General features: G+C 33.2%; 1 protein-coding gene across 1 annotated transcript; it reads right to left on the reverse strand.

Moving 5' to 3' along the window:
• Positions 1–839: 839 nt before the first annotated feature.
• LOC110724172 (PRA1 family protein A1-like) lies at positions 840–10674 on the reverse strand. Its single transcript, XM_021903573.1, has 9 exons — positions 10486–10674; positions 10043–10236; positions 6429–6469; positions 6245–6323; positions 5413–5499; positions 5247–5335; positions 5094–5165; positions 4847–4970; positions 840–1218 (listed from the first exon to the last, which is right to left on the reverse strand). The coding sequence occupies exons 2-8, from the start codon at positions 10198–10200 to the stop codon at positions 4867–4869; spliced, it is 630 nt and encodes a 209-aa protein (XP_021759265.1). The 5' UTR covers positions 10201–10236; positions 10486–10674; the 3' UTR covers positions 840–1218; positions 4847–4866.
• Between the last annotated feature and the right edge of the window lie 2602 nt (positions 10675–13276).

The raw sequence follows: 13276 nt of genomic DNA on the forward strand, positions 1-13276 counted from the left end.
ACCCCAATTCGGCAATATTAATTGGGGATTTGGTGGTTCTGGGGGAATGGGGCAGGGGAGGGCGGTGCGGGAGAGGAGAAGAGGTCTGGCGGAGCTGGGGCAACGGCCTGGAACCTAGGTTGTGCCGGTGGGAGGAGTGCTGCCGGACGCGGGTGGTGGTGAAGTTGTCGTGGGCTGGGTTTTTATTTTTGTTTTTTTATTCAAGTTTCTTATTATTTTGAACCTTACGTGGTGACACTTGTCACCTAAAAACTATATATAAAAAAATACCTCTTGAACAGGTAACCGGTAACTTGACCCCTAAAGTTCGAATTATTTAAAAATAATCTAAAGTTGAGATTATTTTAAGCGAACGGATAAAAGTTGGGATTATTTGTGTCAATTTTTCCTAATACATATTAAAAACTATGCAAAAATAGTTATCTAAATTGTTGACTTATTTGAACAAATAATATTATGTAATTAAAAGCTATGCATACAAGGAAAGCAATTTGAAACATATTTTAATATAAAATGACTTATCTTACATATGTATCTCACGAATTCAAGCACAAAATAATAATGGCTAACCCAAATATATTTATTAAGTGATTCACTATTAGAATCCTAATTTTGATTAACAAAATGGTGCGCACTTTAAATTTGTAACAATAATATGAACCTCCATAATACAACTAAGTCAATAATATAGTTATCTAAAATGTTGACCTAATTATATACATAATAATACATAATGAAAACGATGCATGCAATACAAACAATTTGAAACATATTTCAATAAAAAATGACTATATTTTACATACTCATTCAAATAGTTTAAATTTCATAATACTACAAATTAAACCAGAAAATATTAATATCGAATCCAAATATGTTTATTTGATCCTTCACTAATGACATCCTAATTTAAATTTACAACACGGTGCGCGCGTAAAAAAAACTAGTAATGTAAAAAACCAATTTAAGTTACGCAGACATAAAACATACGAAGTGCTAGTTAAGTATAAACCACTAAACTGTGCATGCTTATACAACATTGCTTGTGCTTTAACAAAAAAATGACAGATGTGAAAATTTACAATTCCACAAGTTATCTGCCGAAGGCTTTTAAAGATATGTTACGACCTTTAGTTTCCAGCAAACTGAGGTATTTGTTGCCGCCACCGCTGGATGTCAAGCTTTAAGACAAAGGTCAGCCTCTCAATCAATGCTGTGAACCTTAAGAAGAAAAGAATAACACAATAAAAAAATGTTCCAAAAAAATTCAATCAAATCATACTATATTGAAAACTATACATCAGTCCTCAGAAATCTAAGGTCATAAAGCATTATTTTATCATAGTGTGTTAAATATAGGGGTTAATTCAAATATCATAGATTTGAAGCATCAATCATGAAATGCATGAATACCACATGCCTTATTATTCTATGTCAAAACAACCAATGAGTCAATTCAAAACCATTTGGAAGAGTGCTTAAGATTTAAATAGCATTTTAGAATCTGTCCCCCCCCCCCCCCAAAAAAAAAAAAAAAAAAAAACAAAAAATGTGACAATCTTACATATTCAAGTATCTTTATTTACTCAGGCAACAATATTTAAAAACATTTGAAGAACCAAATAAGATTATCTGTTCAACAAATTTCAGATTATAAAATATCTCCATTCTCCACTATATGTATCTGCACAAACAACACTAGGATATATATATATATATATATATATATATATATATATATATATATATATATATATATATATATATATATATATATATATATATATTCCAAAGCCAATAGTTGAACCACTCATATCCAGCACTCAAGCCAACAATTTTCCATCATTGTAGCTGAAAATCCAGCAGCTGAGTGTCACTTTAATCTCATGCCCAAATAAAGTAGACTTGCAGTGTATTAGCTACCGTAAAACATTAATTAATAATTGGATACCATTGGAACGTCCACTTCTCGTCAATGTGCTGCTCTGCCCACCCAAGGGTAGTGGAAAATGTGTAAGGGTAGCCAAATTGTGGCCCTTAAAGACAGTAAGGGCTGTTGTCATCTATGTAAGGGTTCTCACATGATAGACAAATGCAGGTAAGGAAGCTAGTCCCTTGTTTATAGTAAGGGTACTAGGACACATTTTGGGATATGGAATTTCAGTTCTTTAATGGTAAGTTAAATAGAGTAAGTAGAAATTATGGAGAGGAAAAGAATCAAACATTCTGTGTCTCCAGGACCAAGTTGGTTAAATACAAGCTTTGGTACTCTCCAAAAGGATAAGTTTAAGAATAAAATGGATATTCTCATTGCTTGGAAGTATGTTGATAAATGTAGTGGAGGTATCTTGAAAGTTGTTGTCCAAGTGTAAAGAATTAAAAGGGAGCAGTCAACAAGTAAAAAAAAAAAAAAAAAAAAAAAAAAAAAAAAAAAAAAAAAAAAGAAGAAGAAGATAAGATTGAAGAATTCAAAAGAAAAGCAAGGGATGACACCATTCTTAAGGTTTGAAGATGTTTGAGAATAAGAGGAATTGAATGGACGACACTTTTGAAAAAGTAATAAGATTTCATAGGAGGGGGAATAGCATCTTAATGAGTCATACTGAAAAAACTTTTGGATAAGAACAATAGCAACGTCTGAGGGATCAAACTAACGAGTCATGTTATGAATCTTTTAGAGCAAGTGATTTAACAAATGTTGAGAAGCTTAAAATTTAAGGAGAACCAATTTGGCTTTATTCTAGAAAGATCAACTATGAAGGCAGTTCATCTTAGGAATATGTAAAAAAAGCTCAAGGCAATAAAGGTCCTGCTGCGCCTAGGGCTCAATGCACTTCAAAATCTTTGAAGTGAGGCACACAATATAAAACAATTAGAGGAATTTGCTTATGTGCACCTCACTTGTGCCTCATGCACCTTAAGTAGTTAAGTGCGCCTCTTTCAATGCCCCTCGATTAGAGCTAAAAAGGCATTCTACTCTAATCCCCTAGAGCCTATTTTTATACATTGATCATAGGAGACAACAAATAGAGAACTATTGAGAAAAGAAAGATGGTATATACATGGTTTTTATTGATCTCAAGAAGGTACATGAAAGTACTTAGATGGTTTTTCATAGGAAAAGATATTTCACATAAATATATTGATTTGACTAAAAAGAAAGGATGTGAGAGCTAGCACGATTGTGTGAACTAAACTACCTTTGGGAAACCAAAAGAATTCTCTATTACCATAGGAGTAAAACAAGGTTCTACATTTAGCCCTTTTCTTTTTGCCATAATAATGCACAAATTGACAAGTTCAATTAGGGAAAATACAAATGAGATAAAAGAAAGCGAGAAGGGTAAGGTATTGTGGAGAAAGACTTGAAAATTTCAAAGATTTAGGTTAGGCAAAAATAAGAATTATTTGGTAAGCTACAAGCAAGGACAGAAACGTGAGATGGGAGGGTTTTACAAGGTCCTAATTTCTTACTCTATCTATGATCTATTATTCAAAAGTTTAGGAAATAGGATGGAAATATCTCATTGAATATAAAGTAAATTGATGGAAGTGGAAGGGTGTTATAAGGCTTCTATGCTTTTATGTGATTTAAGCACGCCCCATAGATTGATGGGAACATTCTACATTTCTACCTCACAACACTATTGTATGGTGTGAAAAGTTGGGTGTCCAACATTGTCATATTCGTTTTTTAATACAATAGAGATATAAGCTACATTGGATGTAAGGCCATACATGAAAGAATCCATTGAAAAATGAAATAATTTACTAGTAGGAAGAAATTAGAGGTAATGCCTATTGATGAGGTGAGGAAGGTGGTTCTGCCATGTAAGCCCGGAGATCGAGTGACAAGCTTAGTAAGAAACTTGTCTAATTATTGGGATTAAGGGGTAAGGAAAACCTAATAAAACTTAAAGAAGAGTGACCAAGTATTATGAGTATTATACTATGTGATTCTGTTGGGGATTAAGGAAAAATTGGTGGAATTGGAGTGGAGGAAAAACATATATAAAGTAATAGAGATGAGATGACGAAACTTTATATAAGTAAGTACATTTTTTTACCATTCCTTTTTCATTAAGTCATCAGTTTTGCAAACTTTTCTCCCCAAGTAAGGAGTAACCCAACCTGGTAAAGTACTACATAGTGAAGGACCAAGGAACTAGAGTCCACTCCCAAACTCCTATTGATAACCATCAGTTAAAGAAAAAGAAACATAACTGATCATTACAGTTGCTAGCCTTTTCATTGTCACCATCCTTCATTTATACTAATTTTGGATAGGAAAGTTTGGAGGAAAAGGAAGTGAAGGGAATTAAGGGATACATTTTCCCTTATTTGGTTAAAATGTGCGATAAGGGATCCATCTTCCTCTTTTAAGAAACTAAAGCAGTAAGGGATCCTTCTTCCTCTTTTAATTAAGAAACTAAATCACTCCATTAGTGGAAAGATTTGAAGGGAAAATGGGCGCTCAAATTTTCTCTCTGCTCACCACCCTTTCTAGTGCCTCTGTTTCCCTCCTACCTTTTTTCCTCCACAATTGCAAACCAAAAAGTGTTAGAAAGATAAAACTGCTCCATTTTAAGTCACAATTATTGTCCTCTCTATTTTGGTATGTTACACAATACTTAAAAGTATCAGTTATATCCAAACAATTTTAATGCACAGTTCCATTGCTCCACTATCAATTGACTTATCTAATGTTCTAGAATATATGAAAAGTCAACTACGATAAACACTATAGAACAAAATAGATTTATCACATACAGGAACTTAAACTGCTTAAACAACTGACGGTAGTACTTTTGAAAAAGCCAGCAGAGTCAAGAAACATGAATATACTTACATTATGTTCAGCTTAAAAAACTACAGCTCACTATAGTTTCGCCAAACTGCGCGAAATTCTTCTCGGAATGTATTTAAGCGTGCTTTCAAGTTTGGAGTCCTAAAGCTTGCATGAAGGAGAGTGGCTGATGGAAAAAGTTGGAGTCATTTTTTCAAGGCAATGAAATTGTTAAATAGAAATCCAAGATAAAAAAAAAAAAATAAAAAAATAAAAAAATAAAAAAACACAGTTAGAGAGAATCATTTACCAAGAAGTCCGATTGCAAATGCCCATAGAACAGTGAGAAGACCACAAGAAGCAAACCAAAGGAAAAAACTCACTAAAACAAGATGATTGGACATATTAGCAACTCTATATTAATTAACTTGGAGCAGGAACGGAAATTAAAGCATGGACTTACCCGAAGAAAAAATCAACACAAACACCCAACGAGGCCGTCCACAAATATATATTGCCCTTTTGGCTGAAGGACGTCCTCGGATGACAGGCCTGGTACATTCAAACTGTTTGTAAGAGACACAGGGACACAGATTTGGCTGGAATAAATACAAGAAGAAGTGACATACGTAAGTGGAGGCCTCATTTTTGCAGCCATGTGTGGAGAAAACCGCCTCACAGTCCTTGTTACCTTCTCACTAAATGTACCAGCAAAGCTACAAAAAATAGTATTGCCAACAAAATACATATTACACAAATGTCAATACCAGAGAAAAGAAGAGACTAACATGTGAACTAACATGTTATGTGAGTTATTTTGGGAAGGTAAAAAAAAGGGATTAGGTAATACAAATGAAAAAACATCAATCTGCATCCTAATACTGACTAATAGCCAAGTGAGAACAAGAACACAGCTTAAGAGGAAAATCACTTTTGCCCAATTAAGAAAATAAATAAATTAATAATGACCCTAGGGGACAGAGCTCTGTTACCTTGCTATCCTCAAATGATGATGCCAGAAAAAATGTAAAAATTTGTTAGACTGCAATTAAAAAATGTTCAATACAATAAAGTGAATAAAAATAAATACAACATTCGCAATTTCAAAGGGGCAACCATCTTTTCAAGGCCAAACTTCAAATAGTAATTCTTTCCAATATACGTTGACAAAAAATACATAAAAAATAAAGGAAAAAAAAAACTAAAAAACTGCTGGGAAAGACTAGTTCTCAAATATGAAAAAATGAAAAGAGTAGGTGAAATGTGACTTGTTACATGATAAGGATTAATGAAAATTTACTTTGATAACAACGTAATAAAAGATATCACCTCATAATTGACTAGATAATACTTGTACAACATTTATGGCATTTAACACTTAACAGCTAAAGGGATACGGTGGTTCTAGCAAATAATGACACAAACTATTTCATACGAAGAGCAATGACTACATGAGTATACCTGTCATTCAGGAAAGCAATGGTAAGTGCGGTTAAGGCAGCAGCAAAAATTGCAAGCGGCCTCCTGAGAAAACCCAGGCCTGCAAATTCGGTTAAATGTGTAAATGAAATGAAAGAATAGCAAAGCGTGAACAGTTTCAGCAAATAAGTCTTTCTTAGATAGAAAACTCAATGTAAATACTCACCAAGAATGCAGATAACCATGATAAAGTAGTTTGTCCGATAGCTGTTTAACACAAATTAAAACAATAACCAACATCAACAACATCTATTATCTTACCCAAGTATTTGTTTTTAAATTTGAAACAAGGGCCAACATGTTTGAATTTAGAGTTAATTACTAACAATTTTAAGGTCCAAACAATTCAATTCACCTACCTGAATAAAGCAAGTCCTAAAAATCAAGGCATAGGGACCATCTCCGAGATATGGACAAATGTACAGAGACATAGCAATTATATTATATTATTATAATATAAATTAACAAATAAACTCTGCCAGTGGGTTTCCCGTGGCCAGTCTCAAGCCTAGATAAAAGAGGAGGGTTACGATAAGGCAGCCAATGTAAACTTTGTCACATCGCTTTACATGAGCCACAATGATTATAGTGGATTAGGATAGGCAACCTTCTAGGAAGTCCTCATGCTAAATCATGTAGCCGACCACACTTATGTGACTAAGGTGTACAAGCAAAAAAGAAGAATATAAAATATATAAATACAAAAAGGTGCTAAAAAGCAAAACTAGTGAAAAGGCCAACGATATGCCATAAGGTTCTTTAAGGAACAGTTAAGTAATAGGTGATTGTTTAATACTTCTTGCTGCTAATAAATACTACACTTACATGTAATGTTTAAATTCTTCTGGTAACTAAAAACCTCCATTAGTATTTACACTGAATTCCTTTCCTTTATCATTTTCTAGATACAGAAAAGGCGTTGAAGCACGAGCATGGAAGAGGAGTTGCGCGCGCAAAAGAAGTGCACATGGGCAACAAGTTGCAAAAAATGATGCATCAGTGGATTGGCTCGAAGGAGATGAGAGCTACACGAATACAACATAAGAGTCAGCGCATGCAGCATGTGCGTGGACATTAAGCTGGGTCGAGCTCTGCATTTCTTGCGGCTAAGTGAATAAGTAACATGACTTATTTTTTGTTCGTAGGATCATTTCTTATGTCTAGAACTATATATACTCATGTTATTTCATTATTAGAGTATGATGAGAAGTTGAAAAAAAGAAAGAAAAGCCTTATGCAATTACTCACAGGCTTTGGACGGAGAGGTGTGAGCATTCAAGGTGTATTGAGAGCTCATCATCATCAAGTTATACTCCATAGTGGTTTGGTGGGTTTTAGTCAGATTCCCACAGTAAAATCTTGTTTCATTGCTTGTTTGTTTTTCATTCTTCGTTGTTATTGATTATTGTTTATCACAAACTTTTTAGCACATACTTAACCCTTAACACTTGTGGCTTGGACTCGGGTACCAATATCCAACACGAGTACATATCCAAGTAAAATTAAGTGTCTAAGGGTCTTACCAGGTGAAATGAAGATTGTAACATAGCCTTTGGCCACCATATATTCTATATAAAGGTATAAATTACATGCCCATATTAATTCATCCATGCCATATCAACTACGCACCAGCTTCACCCACCCCTTAAAACGTGGAGAAAAAATGTGCAACAAAGTATTACAACTTATCAAAATTTATTGACAATCATGGGTAGAGACAGTGAAAGAGTAGCAAAAAAAATGAGGGAGTGTGCATACACAAGAAGTTGTTATCAAGTTGAGGGACTGTCTAAGTTGATGACCAAATAATTATTTGTGTTTGAGAAGTATATTTAGAGATAGTATAGTTGTTTAGAGATATTTTCTAGAACACGTATTGTACCATTTATAGTTGTTATGGGGCTATCGCTATACTACAAAAATAATTTCAATAATAAAATTTCTTTCCCTCTTATTTTTGGAAAGGATTTTATGTGGAATTCTTGTGTCTGATTTTATTCATATTCTATATGACTTCTCCAAGCAAAAATTGTATGATTGTCCACCCTCTCACAACAAGTACGCCCTCAATTTCATACAATCAAATTTTTAATTACCTTAATTGTATCATTTGATACGCACGATATTACTTGCTTATTACAAATATTTTAAAAACACTAACACTTTGTTTGGATCGAAGAAAATGGATTTATAGAGGGAAAGAAAGAGAAGAGAAATGGAAAGACGGAGTATAACAAATGAGGAAGCAAGGAAGGAAATTGGAGAGGAGAAAAGTAGAAGAATTAAATTATAAGAAATTGAGAGATTTAAAAAAAAAAGTTTATCTTTCTTCCATCGCCTCCCCTTCCCTTCCCACCCCTTCCTCTCCCTCTCCATCCCCTTCTTTTACTTCCTAATTATCTATCCAAACAAATTGTAAAACTATGAATAAATTAAAGGAATGGAAAGGAAAAGAAGGGAAGGAAAATGGAGGAATGGAGCATCTTTTATTTGGATACAAATGAGGAAGAAAGAGGATTAGAGGGGAGAGAAATAAAGGTATTAAATTGTAAGAAATTGATCTCTCCGACAATGGCGAAATCTAGTAGGAAAACTCATCTTTCTCCCCTCCCCTTTCCCTCCCTTTCTTTACCTTCCCAATTATCTATCCAAACACACTGTATAACTATGCTTAGATTGAAGGAAAAGGAAGGAAAGGAAAGCAAGAGAAGTGAAATAGAGGGATGAAGTATCTTTCGTTTGGATATAGATGAGGATGGAAGAGGATTGGAAAGGGAGATAAATGGAAGGATTAAATTATAAGAAATTGACCTCTGTTACAACGGGGAGAGATTGGAAAGAAGACTATTCATTCTTTCTTCCCCTACCCCTCCCTTCCCTTCTTTTTCTTCCCCTTTCTTTATCAAAACACACTGTAATGCTTTGTTTAAATAGCAAAGAAGGAAGGAAAGGAAGGGGAGAGGAAAGGTGAGCTCCATTTTTCCTCCAAATCTCTCCATTTTTGGAGTAATTATACTTATTTATGAGGAAGGGAAAATGGATTACTCCCTCTCCTCCCCTTCCCCTTCCCCTTCCCCTTTACCTTCCTTCCTTCCTCTAATCTTTTACCCAAACAAGAGTGATTGTCCTCATCCCTTAATCTTCTCTTCTTTTCCTTTCATTTACTAGAATCCAAGCAAAGTGTAAAGCCAATACTTTGCAATGCGGCCACACTACTTCCATTACAAAAGAGTTGCAAAATTTCCCATTTAGATGAAACTTTAAAAAATTGACCATAAATTCTCACTATTATATAACAGAAAATAAATTCAAATGATATCTTAATGTTTAATCACAATATTGACTTTAGAATTTTTGTTTAATTAACACACAATTAAAGATATTCATGGTAAAACTAGTATATTCAAGCGGTGAACAGTAAGTACTGCAAAACGAAGTATTTAGCAAGGAACGAAGTATTTCAGGATAGAGGGAGCAAAAATAAAATAATAATAATTATCTCCCTAACTAAATAAAACTACTTTTCTACTTCATGAATCATGACTCTTCCGTTATCATTGAATAACACAATAGAAATACTGAGCTAACAATTTGACTGAAATTTAAGCGAATTCAAAAGGGCTTTACTCCTTACGAAAATCCATTACTACCAAATATATAGAAAGTACTAATAACATAAATACCAGCTCAAAAATCAAAGTAAAATAAATTAGCAACAAGAAGAAAACATACTAGTAGTAAAGATTGCATATATTAATTAGAAACAAGAAGGAAACATACTAGTAAAGATTGCATTTGAGGCGGCTGTTCCATTTGGCATAAGAGCGAGGAAGGGTAAATCTGGAAAAAAATTCAGAAAATGGTCGGGGTGGAGACGACCAATCAACTTCTCTCAAAGCGTCCATCAGATCCTCCGCTGTTACGCTTCCCCAATCCATTTGGTTCCCAAATCAATGTCCCCAGATTATAAGCGACTGAATTAAACAAATCGATTAAATAAAACGATTAAATTAGATAAAAAGATTGAATAAATCGATTGAATAAAAAATTTTATTAAACAAAAAGATTGAATCAATCGATTAAATTACGACTACAATCGACTGAATAAAACGATTGAATTATTTCTACGGTGTAATTGAACAAATCGATTAATTCAAAACTGCTATTAAATTGACAGATTCGATCAAAATTATTGCAGTAGAGGAGAAGTTCGAAAGCCTAACCGGACAGAGCAGTAGAAGAGCGGCGGTCAGAGGCGCAGCATTGCGGTGGTGCAGTGGCGCGGCTGTACGGTGGTGGATCGGCGCAGTAAACAGTTAAGACGTGAACCAGAATTTCAATAAAGTTTTTCTTTGGGAGGTAAAAGGCAAAACAAGCAAAACATAAGTGGGCGTTCGGTACACAAAATAGTACTTTCTCCGTATGCACATAAATAAATATAATATTATAAGTGGATGAATAAATTATTATAATAAAAGTATGATAGGGACCATGAAAAAGAAAGTATATGAGAGAGTATAGATATTTTACTATTTAAGTGAGAAAATAGAAGAGAGAGAAATGATAAAATAATTTGAGTGGGGTTTAAAGTAAGAGAGGGAAATAATAAAATATAGTATAACTTTACCAAATATAGAAGTGATGCATATAAAAAAAACACTCATAAAAGGAAAGTGATGCATATAAAAAAACAGAGGGAGTATGGGTTAGGCCTGTTCTTTTGAGCTTCTAAACAGAGCAGAGCAGGGGTCAGAAGTGCAGAGCTGATTAAGGCCCTATTCATTTCAGCTTCTACGCAGGGCAGAGCAGGGTCAGCAAAGCAGAGCAGATTAAATTTCAGTAGAGCAGTTTTCAGGATAGCAGAGTAGAGTCGAGCCGAGCAGAATATATTTCTACATATTATTAATACTATTATTGATGTTATTATTACTAATATTGTTGTTGTTGTTGTTATTATTATTATTATTATTATTATTATTATTATTATTATTATTATTATTATTATTATTATTATTATTATTATTTAGTCCATATACCATTGATTTAGGTGAGCGAAAACATAAATAAATGTGTACCACATTTAACATATATTAATAGTACAAAGATAAAAGACAGCGGTTTATTTATATATATTTCACAAAAAAATTAAAATAAAATGATTTAATGAGTAATAATGATTTTAGTTATAAATTTTTCTTAATCATATATTTTTAACCCTCAAAATGATAATGATATACAAAATACTACATGAAAACAACCTCTTTTTTAATTCTTAAATTGGATGGAAATATTTGAAAAATAATTCAACTCAATGAGCTAACAATCAATACCCACATAAAATGTTTCTACACGTTGTGATTCTAATATCAAATATTTATAAGAGAAATTGTTATTAATATTATTTATTTTTTTGAAAGAATTATTATAATTATTAGAAATTAGTAATTAATATATTATTAAATATTAATTCTTAATAGTTTGAATTATTAAATATTATTATTGATAACTATTATTATGATTAATAAATATTGATTATTATTAATATTAATAATTATTAAAATTATTATTAATATAATAATTATTATTATTATTTTAATATCAATGATTATTACAATTATTCAAAATAATAAATTATTATCATCAATACAATATTAATTATTATTATTGAATATTAATTATAATTTAATTGTTATTATTAATTATTATTTGAAAATAGAGAAGAGAAGAGAAGAGAAGAGCAGAGCAGATTTCTTTTGAGCAGAGCAAAACAGATTTGATTTGAGCAAAGCATAACAAAGTAGGGTTTAGCAGAGCAGAGCTGTGCAGAGTAGAGCAACTCTAAAGAACGGGGCCTTAAGGTGGTATCGATTTGGAACTTGATACTTAGTATCATGTGTTTGATTCAATGAATGAAATCTCATCCCCTTGATACCATATATTTGATACCTAAGGGAATAGAATGAGATGAGATATGGGTTTAAAATTCATAATTTTGACAACCAAACATATGGTATGGGTTTTAATCATTATAAACACATACCTCATACCTATATTCCGCAAACCAAACACCCCCTGATATTACGCTTATTTGAGGGCCTTTGTTTAATTTAAATGTAGATTCTAATGTCCCTTCCCTTGTATAATAAAAATAAAATGAAAAATTGACACAAACAATCCAACCTTTTAACAATCTTCTACAATCTTCATATATTGATCCGAAGTTTCAATTAACTCAAAATAATCCCACATTATGTATCCTTCTTCTTAAAATGGAACTTAATGAAGCACGAATGATTATAGGAAAACTTGTCATGATTAATCCCAACTTTACCTCATCCGCCTAAATTAATCCCAACTTTGCCTCTATTGGGTTTCGTGATGTCCAACACCGCACGGAACAAAACCCTCCCAAAATCCGCACACAAATTATAGTAACTAAACAAGCATATTAATAATTAATCACATAACTAACTAAGAGAGAGAGAAAGACGGATATAACTTTGACGCGTACTTCGCTCAACACGAGCTCTTACTTGAACGCGTTCAAAACTCCGCACTCGCGTCAGTCTCTAATGGCTCTCGCCCTCAAGACTCGACCCGAACGACCCTTGCCTCGGAGCTTAGCCGGGGCTAGACCAAAAGGTAATTATAGTATTAAAACGAAAGTGTTCTCGCTTGTGGAGATCTTTCAAGTTCATAAATCAAGTGATTTTCCCAATTCCCCATGTTAGGTATTTATAGGAAAATCCTCTCAAGAATTCCAATCTCCCATCAATGTAGTAGAATTGGCAAAATGTCTTTTTACAATTTAATTTTATTTCAAAAATCAAATGAAAAGAAAAACAAACAACAAGTGTCACAATGAGGGTTAAGTGAGGACCACAAGGAGGGACCAACCACCCCTTGCTTCCCAAGAAAAAACCTCTCACACAATCGGCTCCCACATGGCCTATTGCATCATGCCACCTACCCCCAGCCTTGGGCACCAAGGCGAGCATGCTGGCAACCTGGTGC

The sequence above is a fragment of the Chenopodium quinoa genome, unplaced genomic scaffold, assembly GCF_001683475.1.
Source record: "Chenopodium quinoa cultivar QQ74 unplaced genomic scaffold, ASM168347v1, whole genome shotgun sequence".
Classification (NCBI taxonomy): Eukaryota; Viridiplantae; Streptophyta; class Magnoliopsida; order Caryophyllales; family Amaranthaceae; genus Chenopodium; species Chenopodium quinoa.